General features: G+C 38.6%; 1 protein-coding gene across 1 annotated transcript in view; it reads right to left on the bottom strand.

The window, feature by feature from the left end:
* LBR (lamin B receptor) overlaps positions 1 to 22,696 on the bottom strand; it is a 28,401-nt gene extending 5,705 nt beyond the window's left edge. The window contains exons 1-10 of the mRNA XM_083348870.1: positions 22,534 to 22,696; positions 18,241 to 18,418; positions 14,301 to 14,495; positions 8,083 to 8,166; positions 6,876 to 7,053; positions 6,455 to 6,651; positions 5,271 to 5,325; positions 3,864 to 4,058; positions 3,618 to 3,721; positions 3,165 to 3,290 (exon numbers count right to left, since the gene is read on the bottom strand). Coding sequence (XP_083204996.1) covers positions 3,165 to 3,290; positions 3,618 to 3,721; positions 3,864 to 4,058; positions 5,271 to 5,325; positions 6,455 to 6,651; positions 6,876 to 7,053; positions 8,083 to 8,166; positions 14,301 to 14,495; positions 18,241 to 18,405 — 1,299 coding nt within the window. The 5' untranslated portion in view covers positions 18,406 to 18,418; positions 22,534 to 22,696. The remainder of the gene's footprint in view (positions 1 to 3,164; positions 3,291 to 3,617; positions 3,722 to 3,863; positions 4,059 to 5,270; positions 5,326 to 6,454; positions 6,652 to 6,875; positions 7,054 to 8,082; positions 8,167 to 14,300; positions 14,496 to 18,240; positions 18,419 to 22,533) is intronic.
* Between the last annotated feature and the right edge of the window lie 739 nt (positions 22,697 to 23,435).

The following is a 23,435-nucleotide window of genomic DNA, read 5'->3' as shown; positions in this document are numbered from 1 at the left end:
TGTAGGCAAACTGATGTTTGTTGAAATCCAGTAGGAGGCATGTCCTAAGATGTTGGAGAACCAGTCTTTCAAAGCATTTCATGACTACAGACGTTAATGCAACAGGTCTGTAGTCATTCAGGCAATGGATTAATTCAGGGGTCCCCAACCTATGGGCTGCGGCCCATTACTGGGTCATAGCCTACTGGCCACCAGGCCGCAGGACAGGCTGGTCAGTGCACGCATGTGTGCGCACACTCACTCCCACTTGCGCCATGTCCCCGTTTGCACATGTGTGCGAGGGTAGTGATGGCTAGTGCCTGCACACCTACACAAACAGGGCTGCTAGTGCCATGTGGGTTGCGCAGCCTGTTTATGCATGTGTGTGAGGCTAGCGGCAGCAGCTAGCACTGCGTGCCTCACAAAGGGGGTCTATTTATGCATGTGTGCGGGCCTAGCAGCAGTGGCTAACACCTGCATGCCTACCCAAACGGGGCTGCTAGCGCTGTGCAGGTGTGAACAGCCCTGTTTCCGTACGCACGTCCACACACTTGTACAAATTTCCCAGCTGCTCCCTTTTCCTCCGGGCTACCAGAATGAAAAGGTTGGTGACCTCTGGATTAACTCATAAAGGCTTGTGCTCTCATTCAAACCCGTTTAAAAATAAAAACAATTCCAAACTGAAACTAAACTTTCCCTCCCCAAAACAAAAACCCTGCCATTATGATTCACTTGCCTATGAATTTCAGCAATGCAATCTCAATAACAACAACACCAGCAACAAGAGAGTTGGAAGGGACCTTGGAGGTCTTCTAGTTCAGGGCTTTTCAACCTTTTCAGATTGTACCACTTTTAGGATATGGCAATATTCGAGTCCCAACAGTCACCTAGCAAGGTGTCAAAAATGTGATGACTAAAAAAAGGGAAAAAAGTGATAAAATACAGGAAGTCCTCAACTTACAACAGTTCGCTTAGTCACTGTACAAAGTTACTACAACACTGGAAAAAGCGACATTACCATTTTTCACACTTAAGACCACTGCAGCATCCCCAGGGTCAATCTACATTTGGATGCTTAGCAACTGATTCATATTTATAATGGTCAGTGTCCCAGGATCATGTGATCCCCTTTTGCAACCTTCTGACAAAGTCAATGGAGAAACCAGATTCACTCCTCCTTTTATACCCCCTCTTCTCTCCTCCCTTTTATATCCTCTCTTCTCTCCCCTTTTTATGTCCTTTCTCTCCCCTCCTTCTATCTTCTCTTCCCTTCTTTCATATCCTCTTTTCTCCCCCCTTCTTTTGTAACCTTTCTCTCCCCTCCTTCTTTTGTATCCTCTCTTCTCTTCCCTTTTATATCTTCTCCTCTCCCCCCTTTTCTCTTCTGTGCACCTCCAGCTGATTCCTCTCAAGGCTGCATTTCTCCGCTTCTCCATCTCTTTCCTCTCCCTCTCCCGCCAAAACCTTCTCCTTTTATAGCCTCTTCTCTCCCCCCCCCCCATTTTCTCTTCCATATGCACCAGAAGCACTGATCCTGGGGCTTCTGACTCACCCCTGCAGCCCTGCAAAAGTGCATACTGATCCTGGGCTCCTGTCCAGCCCCTTGGCCCTGCAGAAGCGCTGATCAGCTGTAGCTGCATGCGCCGATCCTGGTGCTTCTGCTGAGCCCTGACAGCCCTGCAGCTCCAGCTGTCACTCCCTCAGGCTTGTGCAGTGCTGCCGCCACTTCAACTCATTCCTCTCCCCTGCTAACTTGTCTAGGATGGGCGCATAACACTTGTCAGGTGCCAAAGTACCACAGGTGGTACGTGTATCACCGGTTGAAAAGCCCTGTTCTAGTCCAACCCTTTGCTCAGGCAGGAAACCCTATGTTCTGTTCCAGCCTACGACCGGCCCTGTTTGAATGTCAGGGACAATCCCTTTTTATAGTCAACAGGCTGGAAAAAACCCAAACAAATTTATTTACAAAGAATTCAAAAGTTCAAACAAGAGTTAAACCAAAAGTTCAAACAAGAGTTAAACAGGAATAACAGACCAGGACTCTAGCAGAAGATCTTCAAACGGCAACCAGCACCTCCCACACCTTCCCCTTTTATCAGCAGTCCCAAGGCGTGGCTTCTCATTGCCTTCTCCTCCTCTCACCGAGTTGCCTCATTGCCTTTCTCTGTTCTACTCTGCTGGATTGCTTCCTGCTCCCAGCGTCCCTGAATAGATCCAGCTGTGAATCATCTACGTCCAATACCTCGTGCTCACACGGCTGAGTCTGATGAGGAACAAGACAGAAGGGGCCAGGCTGAGAGTCCTGCAGTGCATCAGAGCCTCCCTTTGACACCACAGGCTCTCCAAACCCCTCCTCCTCTCCTCTTCAGAATCATCAGACTCAGCTGCCGGTACCACAGGCTGACACTAAATCACAACACCCTATACCATTTTAGATAAATGGTTGTCCAGGCTCTTCTTAAAACGTCCAGTGCTGGAGCATTCACAACTTCTGGAGGAACTCTAGAACTCCTATAGGAACTAGTAATGGAACAATGAAGGGCTGCATATTGTCTCCGAGGTGCCATATGTGCTCTGGCTTTTTGTGAAATATTTTCTCTGAATGCATTGCATAGGTCTAACATAAATTTTAAACTGATTTCCTAAAACGTGAATATATTCATCACTTTTTTCTGGATATTTGGCCACCTTCCCCAAAGATTTTGCCCAATTTGATTCATCTAGTTAAAAATGAAGCTCTGAAAATCTCTGAAAAGAACAGCAAATATGCAAAATATGGATCAGTGCATGCTAATTATTCAAGTTTTAAATTATAGTAAAACTCAGTGTCACATCAGGTTTTCACTAATTTTTTACTTCCTTATAGCCTTCAAATCCATTTGTGGGAGTTGGGGTATTATGGAATAGATTATGAATCAGGTTATAGAAGGAAGAAGAAATTATTACCCTTCTCTTCTCTGTTAGATTGTATGGAGCAGCAGTTAAATGGTTGGACCAAAATAAGGAAGATGAAATTGAACCCCATGTTCACCTATGGAAGTTTGCTGAAAGATTTTACATTAATCACCATCTACTTTACAAGCTTGTGTATCATCTTGGGTTTTTGGAGGAAAGATATATAAACCTTATAACTAGTTTTTAAAAATTAACAGTAATTCATTGAAGAACTATCAATTGCTAGTTACCTCATTCCAAAGGGCATCCACCACATACAGGAGCTGGAAACAATTAACAAGGATCATTGACAGAGAGGGCATGTTCCGATCTTGCACTTTCATTTCAGTGAAAAGCATGGCCAAGTTAATAACAGCCTTTGGAAAAATTAAATTGCATGTTACCCATTTTTATGCTTAAATGTCTACAATGATCTAATTCAGCCAATATTGTATAATCTAAACTGAATAAAATATTTCAAATGGCATCCTCCTCTTCAAAACAATATTATGTATTACATGTCCATTTGCAATTAGCTTATCTAGAAAAACTTTTAAATAACTTCCAAAATCATACATTTTTATCTTTGTTGCAGCTATAATGCTGCCGTGATAATATATTTTCCACTGATTTTGCCATTTCTTCCTTATCTCATTATTTTACTTATTATTGCAGAATGTGCAACAAGAGATTTTAATACTCACCCAACCAATTAGCCCTGGTCGTAATTCACAGAAGTATTTCAAATCAAAATTTCCAATGCGAGGATTTAATTCATGTCCCATAAAAAAATCATAAAAGATATTCCCTACAAATAAGAACATATGTATGGTTCCTATGAATTTTCTACCAATAGTCCCATAATAGATTATAAAACAGCAGAGGAATAACATAAATAATTAGGGTTATTGTATCCTGAAATATTATTTTCCAATATAATTTTTACTTACCAGAATTTCCTCCAGGGGATAATTCTTGCTCAGGTGCTTTCAGAGAATGGGCATAGAGATAAATGCTCAACAATAAGCTAAAAATTGTAGCACAGATAGCAAATTGCAGGAAGTGGTCATATAAATAATAAAGCTCCATTTCAAAATGCAGAGAAATTCCCACAGCTATAGCTGTTAGGATAAAAGCGTAGATTCCTTAAAATAGAAAAGAAATAACAAATGAGAAAAACATTTTCAAAAAAAGTACGACAGGTACTATGATCTAGTAGCTTGGCACCAAATTTTCTACTGCAATTTTGATGTGGGGGAATCAGATCATTTCCAAAATCTGCTTGGGACTGTATGCAGTCCATCACCCGACCACTTCTCACTTAAATCAAACAAAAGATTATCATGGCAGGATGTATTCCAGCCTACCAGAAACTCCCACCACCACTAATACATATTACTATCCCCTCTGTGACTGAATACAGATTGTTTATTCTGCAGTTGTAACAAATAAATAAAATATTTTTAAAAATTAATTACAGTTTGAGTACCATCTTTTAAATTAGATTTTATGTTAATAGCTCACTAACATCAGAAAATAATGTTATAAATAATAAAATCAATAGCCACAATTTATCTATTTATTTAGCATATGGCATATCATATGTGGACTTGCAATACATATTAACATTTCACCTAGATTTTAAAAAGTGCAATCAAATATATATTCAGATACCAATGTTAAGGCCGTCTAACCAATTTAAGTGCAGCATTGTTTATATGAGAAAAATCAGACCCTGGACCTGTATCACTCTTACAGCCAGTCATGATATGCTCTACAGTTTGACCTGGGACCCCGCAATCACACTGAGGAGAGGATACTGTGCCCCACTGAGCCCTGGAAGAGAGAACATGTGATGTGCAAATTCTATTCAGGATTGTCCATTACTGGTGTGGTAGTTCAAAGCCTGGCACCTTTTGTGTGGGGCTATTTATATGTCCTCCTCAGTCTGGACATTCATTTGGCTCTCCATTGGGAATCAATGTTAAAGTTGCTGAGCAGAAGTTGTGCAAGTGCCAATAGCCACAATAGTTAACTTTTTAACAGTGACATGTAATTTACTCATTGATGAATTAAAATAAATGGAAGATTAAAAACATACCTGCCTGCCATCAAAAAGCAACAAAGATGGCCACACATCAGGGATATCATTTCAGAATTGAGAGGTTATAACTGAAAAGGCTCATCCCTGAATAACTATTTGTTATACCTCAGCATGGGAGAAAACTCAGAACAAAACTGAAGATGATTTTAGATATGAGTAGTAAAACATGGGAATATTCTGTTAAGATATTCTGATAGCATCTTTTCAGATGAACAAATTAACTAAAAAGCATTAACTGTAAATATGTATTTACCATTTATTCTATACTCCAGCCTAGTTCCATTCCAAAGTGGTACCCCTTCTACAATCTGAAAAGAAAAAGATATTTTCACCTAAAATATTCACATTTTCATAGATGGTGTAATAGTAAAAGAAATAATAAGATTTTTAACACCTCCTCACTCCCCCACCTGAGATATAAGAAGCAGAACTCTGAACAGTACTAGGAAATCTGTGCTTTCACCAGTATGAGGGAGTAAAACAAAAAATACATCATCCTCAACTTATGAGCACAATTTTTATTGCTAAGGCAGTTAAGTGAGTTGTGCCCCATTTTACAACCATTTTTGCTACATTTAACAAATCACTGCAGTCGTTAAATTAACCATGCAGTTATTAAACAAATCTGGCTTTCCACACTGACTTTGCTATCAGAAGTTGGCTGGGAAGATTACAGACGGTGATCACATTACCCTGGGGCAGTGCAACTGTCATGTCAGTTGCCAAGCACCTGAATTTGGATCATGTGACCATGGGGATGCTGCAATGAGCGTATTTGTGAAAAAAGATCACAAATCACTTTTTCAGTGCTGTTGTACCTTTGAACAGTTCCTAAACAAATGTTTTAAGTCAAGCACTACCTGCACTAGATCTTTCCACTCGGTCATAAAAACCATCTGGAAAAAGATTAGAACTACTGTATCCATCACAATGTATTATTTGAAGGAAGAATGGCATTTTGTTTAGCATCCAATCCCTTGAGTCTAGAAGTTTTATTCTACAGGAGTGTCCCCAAATAGAATACCAACCAGAATTTTCTGGAAAAGCATAAAAGCTACCTTTGCCAACTGCCCTTTCTTTCAGCTAGTTCAAAATCCCTGACAGGCCCATTCTATATATTGGATGATTTGTAGAATTCTATTCAATATATCACAAGAGCAATCATTACCCTGGAGGAAGATGTGTGACAAAAGCAATATATAAAGTGCTCATTAAAAAAGAAACACAAAATTAAAACAAGAACTCCCTACCACTGGAAATTGAGACATTAGCCCTTCTCTTCATCTCATGTAACCATTTTATAATGGGAGAGTTGCAATAACGTTTATATTACATAAAACAGGATTTTTAAAAATGCTAGTTTAGAATTATGAAGTTAGAATGCTGTTTTATAAATTAGATTTTAAAAAATTAAATTGCTACTTCTAGAAGTTTTACCTTTCCTATTGGCAGTAAGAAAAATAAGGCTTGGAGAAAGAACCAAAGAAGAAAGACACCAAAAACTCTCGTCTCCCATAAATTTTGGAAAGCTGGTAGTGGAGGAGGAAAATTCAGAAGACTGGGGTCTTTCTGTGAGCACATTAACAACAGGTAGAACACAGTTCCAGGCAGAAGAAATATCATAAAGAAAGCACCTAAAAAAAAGGTTATACGATTATTAGAATCAATTCAGTTCCAAGGAAGCTTTTCAGCAAGAAAGATAACTGATTTCAACTAAAACAATAGCTGTATCCAGAAACTCTTACGTTCAAAATCATTTTCTCTATTGATGTGAATGGAAAGTTTAAAACTTCAGTTGGGCATCAAAGGCTCCAGACTATTGTGCAACTATAATTTATGACTTTCAAAGTTAGCATACCGATTTTTCCTCCAAATATCAGTTCTTTTGTCTTCCGGCATACTTTTCCAATACTTTCTGGTGTTTCAAAATTTTTCTCTTCTTCATATATCTCCTCTCTTCTCTTCTCCTTTCTAAGATGCAAATTATATCGTTCCAGAATGCGTTCTCTTCTTCGCTCAGACTCAATTCTTTGCTGCTACAGACGAACAGCATAGGGAGAAAAACAGACTGCTGTCATCCATTAATACATACTAAAGAACCTTCCTCAGGTCAAGTATTATTGCTCTCAAAGCCCTCATTAGTTTTTGTCGTTGGCTATCTATAGCCATTATTTCCAATAGTCCATTTCCTGGATCGGGAATCCCTGACCACTCAAGCCCTGGTCATCTCATGCCCTCTACATGGACCTACTCTTCAAGAGTGTAGGGAAGCTAAAACTGGTGTAAAATGCGGCAGCAAGATTAGTTCTTGAGGCCCGGGGGTGGGTGGGTGTCCACATCACATCACTATTCCATGAGCTGCACTGCTACCAATTTGCTTCTGGGTACTATTCAAGGTGTTGGCTATTGCTTTTAAGCCCTTCATGGCATGGGCCCTAGCCCACCTCGTCCTGCCAGCAGAAAGGGCACGTTGCAGAACCTGTCAGTCAAGGAATTTAGGCTGGTGGGGTCCAGAAGAACCTTTTCTGCCATGGCTCCTGCCCATTGGAACATCATACCCCTCAAGATGAGATACCCTCCCAAACTTCCATGAGGGTCAGAAGAATTACCTCTGCCAGAGTATCAGGCTAGAGGGGACTATCAGATTAAGAGAAGACCCCACCTCTCCCCATGTATTACATGTTCCCTTCCCCCAAATTTCAATTGTAAATTAATCATTATTGTTATTGTTTTATCCCTTTAGTGTTTACCAGTTTTAATGTTTGTAAGTCACACAGAGTCCTTTCTAGGCAAGATGGGAGCACACAAATATAATACATACATACATACATATGTACACACACAGCACACATATCTATCTCTTAGCAAGTTATACATGCAATAAGTTCAGAATCTTTTAATAATAATGCATCTGTGCTTTTGAAAAAAAAATCTTCATTCCCTATTGCATAATATTTTTAAATGGATACTCTTCTTCCCTAAAAAACTGAAGAGAAATTAACTTTAGGCAATTAAGTTCCTTACAATACTGAAACTGCATATTTTTGTCAAATGTTATTTCATACCTCTAAAGTAGTATGAGTAGAATAATTCACTTCTGTGATATCTTGATCTCCATTATACTGATTGGTATTATTTTCATGCAGCCTCTGGATTGAAGAAACAGGGTATTTTAAAGAAATTATTTTATTAATAGTTACAATTAAACTTTGTAGTTATAAATATACATTCTATAAATATATTATAAATATTATAGACATGAAAAGAAACCAGATTTATGGACAATGAATAAAGTTTTAAATCATATAGCAATTTTATTTTAAGCTCTTTTTGGTACTAAAAATTAAAGTATTAAAAATGCCCTAATAATAAATCCAATTACCCTTTGATTGGTAACATTACTAACATGCACAAACACAAATTAACATTTAATTTATTGGTGAAGCATTAAATCCAAATCTTCTATAACAGCTTTTAACAGTTTGTTTTAAAATGTCTTAGATACCAAGATGCTTTTCCTGGGCGGGGGGGAGGAGGGGGAAATGGTTCTGCAATGTCTGCAAGTAAATCCTCAAAACTGGAAGCAATTTGAAGCATTCTGTGAATGTTCTGACTTTGAATCAAGCCTATTTCATCAGAAATATGTCCAAAACACTTTGATCCAATTCCACTTCTGAGGATGTACTTCCAGAAACTTCAAACCACTCTCATGGTCTGGAGCATGCTGGCTGAGGAATTCTGGGAATTGAAGTCCGCAAATTATAAAAGGGCCAAGTTTGAAGACTCCTGGTCTGGAGAGAAACAGAATGCTCTGAAATTCTCTAAATGGCATGGGCCCTGGATTGCTGATATTGCACATACTCTGCATTATGTAATTTTAAAGATCAAATTTTTATAGAACTTTTTTAGTATTAATAAGCTTAAGACTTTTATCATGTCTATTAAGGTTAAATAATTAAATGTGTTGAAGACAATGGAGAAGGGCAAGAAACTATTATGATTCCTTCAGACTTCAGCTGTAAATCTTCAAAGTACACATCAGACACACATACAATACAGGCAGGGAGACTAAGATACAAAACAAAACCAGCTCAAATCACTCTATAAAGAATCCTGATCCAGATTTAGCACTGCATTTTATAAAATGACTACCTTCTTTTGATCCTTCAATCCTCCTCTAATTCTGGGAACATCTCTTTGACTGGCATGAACCAGATTAAGAAGGCAGGCTCTCAGGGTGGAAAAAAACAGGCAAAATGGAGTTTCTTGTGCTCTTTTTAAAGCCTTCTTAAGGAGAGTTTTCCTGCTCTTGATTAGTTCCTCCAAGATTAATTTCTGGAGCTCTGACGTTTCTGCCCAATGCTGTATAGTATCTAGCTAACATTTTAGATGAGACTCAGGTTTTCTCTCCACTGCTTCATGTCTGATTTTTGGGGGTATTAGTCCAATCAAAAATACTCCTTGTCTAAACAGAGCATCCTAAAGAAGACTGGTCTGCCCACCTTCTCCAGTAAAAGGTTATTTGTTGTTGTTGTTGTTGTTGTGCCCTAATGGGGGGAAAAAATCCACCACCGTTTCAAACAACAAGCAATCAGAACTACAATTTTAAATGAATCTTCAATATAAATTATACTTCCTTTTCCAGTAGTAGAGAAGTGGAAAGCAAGGCTAGTCAAGCCACCTATGCTGTATGTCTATTGATTTGGTATGCTGATGTTGTAAACAGTCAAGTGTTTCTTTACAAAATTCATAACTGCTAGATGTGATCATCTTGATGGACAATATAACTTTCTCTATTGGATCTTTCTTCTTCAATAATCATGTTACAAAATTTCTAATTAAAATCACAATACCTCTTGCAAGTTTAAAATTACCACGTACATTAAGTCTCTTTATTATAACTATTACACAAACCCATGGGGACGGAAAAGGGAAGGAAGTTAGTAAATCAATTAATAATTTATAATTCTAAAATGAACAGATTTAGAGGACAGGGAAAATGCAAGGGGAAGAAGAGAGTATGAGAAATAATTTTTAAAGGCAGAGTACAACTGTCAACGAAACAGTAATTTACTATATCTCTTTGTAGCCAAGAACATATACATTTCACAAGAACAGCTGTAATTAGGGGCCAGAGCTAAAGAGACAAATAAGCACAGCAGAAAACATAAGAACATAATCCCTTCTTCCAACAGGAATACAGTAGCAAGATATCTTTCAGCTTCCATATTTCTATGTCATCTGATAATTGCAAAACCAGGATATCTGTAAATATATAGAATATTGTTCTTCTTTCCAGCAATACTCCTTGTTGTGTTGAACATATTTCTATCTTAAGTCAACTTCCTTGACTTAAATAAGAAAAGCAGATACTTTTTATCTCCCAAATTAGTTGAATGAGTGAGACTATCTCTAAAATCCCATCTTCAGAGCAAATCTTATAGTGAATTCCAAACTGTACAGAAAAAGCTGGAATGCAATGAGCTGTCTCAAGCTTTAATTGAGTCTGATATGTAGTCTCAATTTTAATTTTCTTCCAAGACCAATTCTATTTGTATCAGATTACCCTTAAGAAACCCCAGCTAATCATTATCTTCTTCTTTAATTCCAATCACCTGTGGGATTTGATTAATGACAATGAGGACTCCCAATTGTGGTTGCTAAACAATGCAGTCACATGACATCACACTTTACAACTGCATCACTTAGTGATGGAAATTCCAGTCCCAGCTACAACTTAAGGACAACCTGTAAACCGGGGTGTTAAACTGCCAGCCCATGGGCTGGATGTATCACACTAAAACTGCATCCACCCCATTGCTGGCAATGGGGAAAAAGTCAAGATACATCACGTCATACGACGTCACTTCTGGTTGAAATTGGATCAATTAAAAGGTTAATAAGATAAAAATATTGTACTGGGTATCAAACAGCGATGATACATATCCAAATACACTGCTACTCTGATTAGAAGTCAATGCCAGGAATCCAAAATGGTTTAGTATCAGTAGCATAAGGGCATCCAATCTCTTCCTAGAACAGGGTGCTGTCATTGATACATCTCTTCCCTATAGAGACAATTGGCTTATAATTGAGTCTTTTGCAGTTTCAGTTGAAATCTGCATTTGGCTAGATCAGGGATATCAAACTGCTGTCCTGCAGGCCGGATGCATTATAGCGAAACTGCGCCCACCCCATTGCCAGCAATGGCAAAAAAGTCACGATACGTTGCGATACATGATATGACATTGCGAGTTTGACACCCCTGCCCTAGATGGTGTTGAAACCTTCAAAAACTGAAGTTCAGGTCTGGAGACAAATAGGGCTAAAGGCAAACTTCTTGGAGGTTTTCAGTAGAGCAGATCAGAGCAGGACAGAACAAAACAGAATAGAATAATTTATTTGGCCAAGTGTGGTTAAATACACAAGGAATTTGTCTCCCAATATAGAAGCACAACTTGTTTTCAATTGAAGTTTCACATGCTCTGAAAACTTTTTTCCCTGATCAAAGGCAATCTATGGCACAATTGACATTCTAATTCTTAGATTAGATTGTCTCCTGGCTAGGACATATAAACCTCTAGCTGTAAACTGAAAACTACCTAAGCTAGAATCGGCCTGAGGACTGCAGCCTTTCCCTAATTATTGATTCTTTGTCTGATCTTAACAAGAATGAACACAAACAGCTGTTTTAAGTACAGAATGAAAACCTGGCAAACAGCTGCTGTTATCTCCTGCAGAAGTTTTTCTGCGAAAGCTATCATCAAGTTTTTCTGCGAAAGCTATCATCAGATGACCAGCTGTCATCTGAGTGTTTTGAAATATCTTTTCCATCCTTAATAAATTTGCTCTGGACGCCAAGAAACTTAAGAGTGTTCATTAAGGGAACCTGAGAAAATCAAAGACCTTCAACAGAAAAATGCATAGATATAAAGAATTGGACATCCATTCAAATATTAATATTTCACCAAAAACTTCAAAAAAGGAAAACAGAAAATCCTAAGCCACCTTAGTGACTCAAGTTTCATTTTGAAGAAAGAAAACCAGCATTTTGGAACTGGATAATTGTATCTGGTCAACTGTCAATCTCCTCCTAGGTCAGTCACTTTCTTCCTTTCTGCCTGGAGGAATTAGGGAGGCAGAAACATCACAAAAGGAATGTGGGATATGAAAGCTAAGTAGAGTGGTAGTGCAGAAGGGTGCAACCGGTGGATTTGTTTTTAACACACAGAAAAATAACGCTACTATAATCATAAAGGTTGGGGAAGAATACTTGGAGGCTGAATACCTGTGACACTTGTCTGCTTATCTGTAAATCTGACTTCTGCACCCTAAACTAAACAGTATGCTAAAGCCAAAAGGGGAAATGGATAATTTCCAGGCTTTTTGCTACCAAGATGGAAATCATTAGAATTAACTTTTGATTCTCCTCAAACTTGAAGAGAGAAGCTCCAAAACTAAGAGAGGGAGAACTTTGCCAGAATTATATGCCTAACTCAATTTTAGTACCGCAGATGAAGCAGGTTGCCACTGATTCTAAGTGATGGAGAGATAAGCCATGTGATCTGCCTAGGTTCTGTCCAATCCAGTTCCCTGGAGAAGCATGTTTCTGACTGAAAGAAGTATATGGCATGCAACCAACGTTTCTGCAAATACAGCTAGTTAAATACTTTTTTAATATAAAATTTTATTGATTTTCTAATTTTTACAAATCATAAGTGCTTAATAAACAACATGTTATCTGGGTTCATTTTTTTACTTAACAATACATATTAAAATTATTCTATATCTTCCTTTTCTTTGTTCTTCAATATCGCTCCTAGTTTCTGCCCATTCTGACATTTTCTTAATCCTTTCTTCTTCAAGTGATGTTTCTTCACTTTTCAAACACTAAACAAGTACAACTCTTTCTATTATTAATACATATAACAAACATACAACATTAAATATGTTTCTTCTTCATTATATTTTTTAATATTGTATCTACTAACATTGCTTCTAAATTATAGCATCTTTTCTATCTAATTCGTAATTCAATTTAATTTGCAATTACGGTCACCTTATTAGACCAATACCCTGTTTTCCCAGCTCGTTTCCATTTTGTTTTCCCTTCAGTGTTCAAAATATGTTTATACATTATGATTTTCTCAACAGTAGTTACATTGAGGTGAGTAAAAGCTTCCCTTATTAAAAACCATCCTGTTATTTTCATGTTTCCCACCTCATAGAAAAATACATCATTCTAAGTATAAATCATACCTTTCTAAATATAGTCTTTTAATATCTAAAAGTTATCTGTTTCTAGCCATATTCAAACACCTGTTTGGTAATATAAGGCCCCAACCAATCGATCAAGTTAACTTTTGAGAAGAGGAAATACACCCAAGGCAGGTGGCTATTCTACCAATATATTTGAATTCGTTCCCTTTGGAGTTCTTTAGGAACAATCTTTCTTTTTCTCCAAGATTTCTATTGGTTAGAAAGTTGCTATATAATGCTTAATCAAATCTTTATTACAGTCACCAAGTCCAGTAATGCTAAACATTCTCTAGCCTTACTGTAATGTAGCATTTTAATATAAATTAGAACACTGATTTACCATCCTTTAACTGCAACATTTGAAGATTCTTTAATCACAAAGCCCTAAACTGAAGGGTAGCTACTATTGAGCCATATTATTGTCAATTGTAGTTGGACCATATCTAAGTGTAATGAAATATAAATACATACTTTGATGTTCAGCAACATGCTGTACTAAACTCCATCACCTTTTTCTTACTTTGATGGACTTTTCAGGTAGTAGTGAACTGCAACAAATTACTTTTTCACAAGTATGTCAAAATCCATCATTTCAGGAATGGAACATTCTGGAAACTTCTGAACTAACCTCTTCTAACCCACGCTAGTCCAGCCATTCCAGGAGTCATCAGGCAGTTTTAAGGCATCCATAAAGTTGTGTGCCTTTATGACAAGTTAAGTTTTACTAACTGACAACAGATTAATAAAATCATTGTTATCTCTCATATCGTATTATTTCATCTTGATTTGAGAAGTATACCTACTTCTTAAAGGAATACTTAAAGCTCCTACTTCATTCTAATTCCTAAGTTTTACCAACATATAAATAGCTAATGAACAGAGCTTTTAGTTCACATTGATGAACAATTTAATTAAAACTAAAGGAATTTAAAGCAATAGTAAAGAAAATATGAATACATCTTTGTAAGACCAACTCCCCCCCCCCCGGCAAATAACAAGAGTCAAGTAAGATCAAATCAAATACCAAAGGAGTCAGATTAGGTTCCCCAATATTATTTTCATTTTTTGGTTCTCTGCTTCGTGAGGAAGAACGGCGTTTGTGTTTTGCTGGTCGACCAGGTGAGCGAGATCTAGAACCTGATCTAGATCTGCTACCAGAGCGTCTTGATGGAGAACCTGAGGAAGACCTGCTTTTTCTTAATCGAAAAGATGACACAGACTAGAAAACAAACAAAATAGTTATTTTATTACAGCTTAACTAGCTAGCACTAATGAATAACATCTATATTTTCATTAAAAAGTGGCACAATATTTTAAATAACTCAAGTTCCAGAAACATCATCTAAAAGCATTAATATAATAAAAAGATAGGAAAATGGAACAACTGATTCAGAAAACATGATTTCTAATATGTGAACATTGATATCCATTTATAAAAGTATGTAGGAAATCCATATCTAATCATAACCTTCAAAAATTAATATGAACTGCATTAGACTGTTCAGCATCTAAAGGCATCCTGCCTCCAGACTGGAACAGCCTGCCTCCAGAAGTGGTGAATACTCCAACACTGATTTGTCTGAAATGGTATAGGGTTTCCTGCCCGACCAGGGGGTTGGACTAGATGTCCTCCAAGGTCCCTTCCAACTTCTTCTTCTTCTTCATCATCATCATCATTATTATTACCTGCCAGGGATGCCCATTGCCTCCTTTACTTTTTAATTTAGTCTTAGAACTATTAGTGATATCATCTTGTAATACAGATGAAGTAAAGGTTGATTCTTTAGAATACAAGATTTTTCTTTTTGGCACAGATATGTTGGTTATGGTTAATAATTGTACTTCCTCATTACAATTACTAATGAATGAAATTCAGTCCTATAATTTTTATTCTGGATAAAACATAATTTGGGGTAAATCTAATTTATGTCCTTTAGTGTCAAATGTTGTACCAGAATAATGTACACACATAGGATTTGTGAGTTTTACTAATTTTATTAAACTTTTAGGGTTTTATATTATAAAGATATTTTAAAATTTATCCAAATTAATACTGCCATTATACTGTAATTTTACTTACATTTTTACACCATCTGTTTTATTTTTTAAAATAACTCAAGTCGGTGAACTCCTTCCTTCTCCTATTTTCCCCGCAACAATTCTATGAGGTGGGTTGGGCTGAGACAGCGTAACTGGCCCAAAATTACCCAGCTGGCTTTAAGATATCTTTGATTTGCTAAGGCACAATTAATATAATTAAGATGAATATAACTTCTAGGATTGTATATTTCAGGAGCAATAGACATCTATGAGGGAGATGGATGGTTAAGAAGCTTCATATATAAATCAACAATATTCATTCCTAAACAATATTTTGGTCAAATTGAGCTTATGCTCATATTGACATGTTCTTCCTAATGCCATTTTTGAATATGATTAAATTGTATATTGACAAAATTATTGAAAAACCTGGCTTTTAAATACATGAGTAGTGGGCTGAATTATATAGACTATTTAAAATTTCAATCAATCAATCAGAATAGAGCTGGAAGGAACCTTGAAGGTCTTCTAGTTCAGGGGTCCCGAATCCTCGGTCTGTGGACCATACCAGGGCGCAGCATGGCAGCAACCAGGTCACACAAACAAGCAAAGTCCCATCCATGGGATGCAGGCAGCACACAAAACCACGCCCCCTCCGGTCCGTGGAACTGGTCCCTGGTGCCCAAAAGGTTGGGGACCTCTGTTCTAGTTTGACCTCCAGCTCAAGCACGGGACCCTATATAATTTGACAAGTAGCTGTCAAGTCAAGCAGAAGACCATTACATAATCATAGAATCACAGAGCTGGAAGGGACCCTGGGGGTCATTTAGTCCACCCCTCTACTCAAACAGGAGACCCTTACAGAATCATAGAATCAGAGAGTTGGAAGGTGCCTTGGAGGTCATCTAGTCCAACCCCCTGATTAAGCAGGAAACCCTAAACCATTTCAGACAAATGGCTGTCCAGTCTCTTCTTAAAAACCTCCAGTGATGAACCACCCACAACTTCTGGTGGCAAGCTGTTCCACTGGTTAGTTGCTTTCACTGTTAGGAAGTTTCTCCTTAATTCCAGGCTGCTTCTCTCCTTGATTAGATTCAATCCATTGTTTCTTGTCCTGCCTTCTGATGCTTTGGAAAATAAGTTGACCCCCTTGTTCTTTGGGGCAGCCCCTCAAATACTGCCCCCCCAGTCCTTTTTTTCTATGCTCAAAAAAAGATGAGTTTTCCATGCTCTAATAAAACCCAAAAGAATAGATCTTACGAGATGAAAAAATGCTGTAATTCTAAAGATTGGATTTCAAAAGATGTGGGATTTAGCAGTTTCTGAGCAAATTATATATTTAGTTAATTAGAAAATATTACATTATCTTTCCATTTGGAAAAAAAGCTATTGGGAAGGTTAGGACAACATTGAAAGTTTACAGGGTTTTTTTGTTTTAAAAAAAAATTTACAAGGTCAGGTAAATTCAGGTTATAGTTGCAATCAGATTTTTTGTTCTTGTTATGCATTTTCTTATTGTGCAACATTCTCTTTTCTTTTTTGTATATGGCAATTTGTTCATTTTTATTATACATTATTTTATGTTTGAAAATGAATTAATAAACAATATCTGGCAATTAAAAAAGAGATAGGAAAATGAATAATTGATGAATAATCCTATTATGAAAAGATAGAAAAGTTTTGAAGGTCAGTTTATCTACTGGTGGAGCATTTTTCACAGTACTTTTTTTTAAAAAAAAGGACCAGCTTATTCGTAGATGGGCTATTCAGAGTACAATACATGAACAATTAAATGCATATATGGATGTTTATATGTAATCTCTATGTATATATTCCATGAGTTCAAATTTTATTTACATTGCTTAAACCAAGAAACACCTGGTACACATGAATATACGCTTCACTTAATGAACCTCAACTGAAGAAACTTTGATTTCATAGACAAAACCTATCAGATCTGGATAGCTGCTACATTTGGTAGTACCTGGCCTTAGTCTGTTGGTCTGTTTATTATTTCCAGGACATCCTCTGATTTGTGGATTGGCCTAATCTATTAGGTTGGGTGATTATTCTAGTTTTGAAGCTCAGCTTTCATTTCCTCTCATATACAAAATATGTTTTCAAATCCAACATCCTATTTGATGTTTAAGAGACATTTAACTTTAAAAGACAAGTTAAATCTAGGTTTTGCTATAGTGAATACCTAAAATTCTTATATACAAAAATAGAACTGAATAGAACATTAAATTTATTTTCCCTGGACTTGCTAAATAAATTGAAAAACAAAAGTAGCTATAAGGTTTCTTTCCAAGTGAAATTCTTTAGTTCATCAGTTTTGTGGTACAAATTAGCATATATACATTCAGAGTCTAGTCCATTTGGGGGGAAAAGTTGCTTTAAAACTTTGCAAGAATAAAATACCTATGTATACAATTACCTTTCAGAGAGAGATGAACTCCCATCATATTTGACTTTAAACAAACTGATAGAATACAGTATCTATAGAATCAGAACTTGCCCACACTTTACTTCACAAAAAAGGAACACTTTTAACATCATGATACTTTAAAAAAATAATACTTCCCAGAACAAAATGAGTGTAGTTAGTGCTAGCAGGAGAAATTCTGATGAGTTTAAATTGGGACAGAAGGAAGACAGCAGGCAACAATCACAGAAGCTTGTTCACCATGACTATTCCTTCCTTGCACATAGGGCCATAACTACCACCTGCTTTGTTAGACTGATTCTAGAAATTTGTCAATATTTATTGTACTTTGTAAGTTGTTAGCAGCTTTGGGAGCATTATCATAAAACAAATAAACTTAGTTTTGGGAAATGTATGTGAAATTGTTTATCACTGACAAAAGTTTCACAAAAAAGCTAACCAAAATTTTATATATTTACCAATTCTGAACGTTGCTTACCCTCATGTCATTTTCTTTCAGATTAAGTTCAGTTCCATCTTCATATTTAACTGTATAAAGACGTGTATGTTCATCATAACTGATTACTTTTACTTCATAGTATAACACACTTCCAGGCCATCGGCCCATTACCACTTCTTCATCTGCAAACTTTCTCCTGGGCATTTTTCAACCAATTCTGAAAAGAAAAAAAGTATATGTATGTATGGAGTAATACATTAAGTTGCTCTCTTAAAAACTGTGGACACTCAAGTCCTATCTTAACTTCTGTTTGGTAGATTGGGAAAATAAAGTTATATTTTGGACAGAAAAGCCACATAAGAATCAAGCAAATAAATAAATCAATATTTCCTCTAGTTCAGGGATCAGCAACCTGAAACAGTGAAAGAGCCACTCGGAACCGGTTCCCTCACAAAAGGAAAAACTGGGAGCCGCAAAAAAATGTGTGCGCATGTGCATACATGGGCGCGTGCGCAGAACAGAGTTTGACTGAAGAGTGGAGCCAAGGCGAGATATGCACCTACCCTGCATATTTGAATTGATTGGTTGAACTTTTTTAGTCCTACTTTTTTTTTGTTTTTGGACTGCACATGGCAGAGGACTGGGAGCCGCAGGAGACGGCTGAAAGAGCCGCATGCGGCTCCGGAGCCGTGGGTTGCAGACCTGTGCTCTGGTTGAATGAGGAGAATGAAACAGACAGGGATGCTGGTCAGATTAACTAGCAAGGTATAGAGCAATTAAAGGATTGGATGTGGATTCCATTGTTCCTATTTCAAATAACCATGTGAAATTATGAAATTAAACATAATGTGCACACCCTGATCTACAAAATAACCTGAAACAGAAATTACAGGCTTCTTAATCTGATTATGTTAGGTTTTATTCCAAGATCACAGCAATTCAAGACATACACTAAACTTATCACCATCAATCTTTGTTTCAGTTATTGACTAAGATTACAATAATCTTGGGAATAAAAATTTAAGCTAAGTAACAGATTAATAATAAAGTTATAGAGACTACTAACAAAATGGTGTAAACATCACATAAGAATTAAAAAATTACTAATTAAAAAGGTTCCATCTTAGACCCAGTATTCTTCAATATCCTCATGAATGACTGAGATGAGGGAATAGAAGGGAAACTCATCAATTTGCAGATGACACTAAGCTGGCAGGAATAGCCAGCATCCCAGAAGACAAGCTCAGGATCCAAAAAGATCTTGACAGACTTGAACAATGGGCCCCATCCAACAACATGAAATCTAATGTGGAGAAAAGCAAGGTTTTACACCTAGGCAGGAAAAACCAAAGGTGCAAGTACAGATTAGGCGAAACCTGGCTCAAAAACAGTAACTGTGAGAGGGACCTTGGAGTCCTAGCGGATGATCACCTAAACATCCAGTTTGGGTCATGACACTACAAATAAGATGTTGAGACTTCAGAAAACATGCAAAGAAGAGCAACTAAGATGATGTACAAAAACATATGAAGAATAGCTGCAGGAATTGGGTATTGCCAGTCTAGAGAAAAGAACTAGGGGGTGACATGATAGCAGTATTGCAGTATTTGAGGGGCTGCCACAAAGAAGAGGGAATCAACTTATTTTCCAAAGCATCAGAAGGGAAGACAAGAAACAATGGATGGAAGCTAATCAACGACAGAATTAACCTGGAATTAAGAAGAAACTTCCTAACACTGAGGACAATTAACCAGTGGAACACCTTGCCTTCAGAAGTTGTAGGTGCTTCATCACTGGAGGTTTTTTAAAAAAAGACTAAACAGCCACCTATCTGAAAAGGTGGGTCTCCTGCTTCACCAGGGGGTTGGACTAGATGTCTCCAACATTTCCAGGCTCACGGCCCGGAGGGAAGGAGAACAGCTTCTAAATTGGTGTCCACGTGCACGAAAATAGGGTGGCGCGCACCACCGTGGCACTAGCAGCCCCACTTGCACATGTGCAAATGGGCCACGCACACCCGTCCGGCGCTAGTGGCCCCATTTGCACCTGCACGCATGCGCGAATGGGCCGCACACACCTGCCTGGCACTAGCAGCCCCGTCTGCGCCCATGAGCAAAGGGGCCGCACACACACACCTGGCGCTAGCGGCCCCACTTGTGCCTTTGCGCAAGTGCAAATGGGCCACAGGTCCACTGGCCAGCCATTGCCATGGCCCACTGGCCAAGAGGCCGCGGCCTGGTAGTGTTCTGAAGCCCATAGGTTGGGTACCCCTGGACTAGAAGACTTCCAAAGGTCCCTTCCAGCTCTATTTTGATTGACTGAAGGGGCATGAAGTGAAGCATGGGGTGTCTTGAGGATGGAGAACACCTTGGAAAATTCAGAACAAGCGGACCTGGGCATGTACTAGGTCTCTAATGGTCTCCCCCACCCAGAAGGCACTCCACGTTCCGCTTAATGATCCATACATTTATTTAACATTTCATTGGGGACAGCAGGGATGGGGGTATCATTAGGTGACACATTTCACCTAATAACTACTGCGACATGTGACCATAATGGACAGGCTCCATTTCGGTTGTATCTCAAGGACTACCTGTTCACCATATATATATATTCTTACACTTGTTATGAAATTAAGAGTATCTAGAAAGAATCACTTAACTCTAACAGTCAAGACCTAGCCATTTCAAGAGTAAACTCTCACTAACCATGATCTTTCCTGTGATGTTCAATGTTTCACTTTAATTATAAAATAAATTATGCATTTTGATTTACTCCTTTTCTCTGTATGTACAAAACAAACAGAACTTTTTCTAAGCAGATATTCCTCAGTCGCCACTCTGTTTTATTCTTGGGTCTCTGAATAGTCTAGTCACTTACTCTGTATCTTCTTGACTCGGTTACCACCCATCGGTGTTACCTGACAAAATAACTTTCTCCACCAGATGGCATTTAAAATTTTATCTTTTTCCAAAATCATTTTTGGTTCTTTTATTATCAGCATTCATTGGAAAGTATACTACAACTATTGATAGCCTATGGACATTCATCTGCATATGCACTCAATAAGACTCTACCTGACACCAGTTCATATTTTAGCCCTTTCATTTCTAATTAAAGCTATACCTTCACTTCTGTACAACTTAAGATCCAGCTCTATATCCTTCTTCCTCTTTTTCTTAGTTTCACAGCATATCTGTGTTCAGAGACACAAAGTATCTATTTTTGTTACAATTTGATACATTCATTCAGAGACACAAAGTATTTTTGTTATAATTTCATACATTATTTCATGCTCTTCTTACAGAATGGCCCATATCCCTATTATATTCTGCCCATATGTTAATTAAGACTGGCAAAACAATAAGTGAGAGCTAAGTTATCATGCTCACTCATATCTATACCATATTCAACAAACCTAAGTGACTTTCCTAGTTGCGATGTCCATTATAAATTACCTCCACCTAGTTTTCCCTTTATTTTGGTGCCACCTCACACCTCTTTGGAGATATGTTTTATTATAAAAATGTTTTATTATTGGATTTTGTAGTAATTAAGTCACTTTGAACAACGTTTGTTCAGGTGTACGTTACATTATTGTTTGCTGTACTAGAGGTATTTCTATTGAAGTTAAAAATTGTCACAAAACTTCTACTATTCCAACTATCTTTCAGAAACCGTTCTGACAACTTCCTCAGGATCTGTGCTTCAAAGTTTGATTATTTGAAATATGAACTTGTATTTGAAGCAATAACGCTATCCGAAGGGATTACAATGCTAAACGGGCGAATGCATACGACGCAATAAGACGTATTTACATTTAAAGGGCACGTGCGAAACTCTCCCAAGCAGATTTAACTCCAAAAGGAGCATAAACTTTGACGGGACGATCTCCGTCATTGCCTGGCACCATTTCATTTTTATTATCCTGCTGCTCTCGCGCTCTTCGCGCCTCTGAAGGGAGCCATCAACCTCACCCATACTATTCCGTCGAAGGGGTTCGGCGGCGCCCCCTCGCGGCACCCACGGGAACGATTGGAAGGTTTCGTTATAAAAGCGCCCGCTCGCTCAACTTCCAGGATTAAAATTCGAGAGAAAACTAACATCAGCGGGAGTGCGACTGTCGGAAGGGACGAGAAGAACGGCGCGGACCGAGAAAAGAGCCCGAAGCCGACTACATGAAGTCCACCGAGGCCTAAGAAAATGGAGGAGACAGGGAAGGAAAGAACCGCAAAGAGGCAAAGGAGGCGGCGACCGCCCCGGTGCCCTCCCACCTTGGGAAAGGCGCTGAAGGGGTGTGTCCCGGCCCGCATAATATGTACGCGCCCTCACCTGGCGGCTACGAGCCTCCCTAGTAGTTGGCTGTGAAGTCCTCCGCGGAGAGCCGGAGCCCTCGGAGACGACAAGCGAGCGCGGAGCTCAACAGCCACGCGAACTAACCGCTTTTAGCGACGGTTGCAGGCGGGAGAGCACGGCGACGTTCCAAATCCCTCCCCCCCGCCCTGCTGGGAGGCGCGAAGATCGAGGCGCCAACCAGCCCCATTGGGCAAGGCAGAGCATTTGAATCGCTCTCGGTGCCCGTTGATTGGCTGCAAGTCGGTGGCGCGTTCCTCCCTCTCGTCCTTCCGAGTTTCGCACCAAGTTCTGCCTCCGGTTTAGCCAATGACACAGTTCATTCGAGGGAAATAAAAAGGGAAGTCTCTCTCTCTCTCTCTCTCTCTCCCTCCCCCTCCCTCCCTCTCCCCCTCTCTCCCTCCCTCCCTCCCTCTCTCTCTCTCCCTCCCTCTCTCCCTCTCTCTCTCCCTCCCTCTCTCTCTCCCTCCCTCCCTCTCTCCCCCTCCCTCCCTCCCTCCCTCCCCTCTCTCTCCCTCCCTCCCTCCTTCTCTCTCTCTCTCTCTCTCTCCCTCTCTCTCTCTCTCCCTCCCTCTCTCTCTCTCTCTCTCTGCAGAACGGGTTCAAGTGTCTCGCGCCTCTTTGGGTGGATGAACGTGGCTTCCCGTTTAAAACCAATAACCAGTTCCCACATTCCTGTCACTACTGATCCGAGGACATGCAGGGATTACGGAGGATCGTGGTATTTAAACGGAGAGAAGATACGGTTGAAGGTTCAGGGTTTTGTTTTGTTTTTTACTCCTCGCAGAACGTGTTCACCCGAAAACCAAATAGCAGTAGAATGTGTGAATTCAGAAACTGATTTATTGAAGAGAGGTTTCTGCCTGGGCAGACAATCGGGA

Source organism: Vipera ursinii (assembly GCF_947247035.1).
Source record: "Vipera ursinii genome assembly, chromosome: 1".
In the NCBI taxonomy this organism is placed as follows: Eukaryota; Metazoa; Chordata; class Lepidosauria; order Squamata; family Viperidae; genus Vipera; species Vipera ursinii.
Note: the sequence above shows the minus strand (reverse complement) of the source record. Positions and strands in the feature narration are given on the sequence as shown.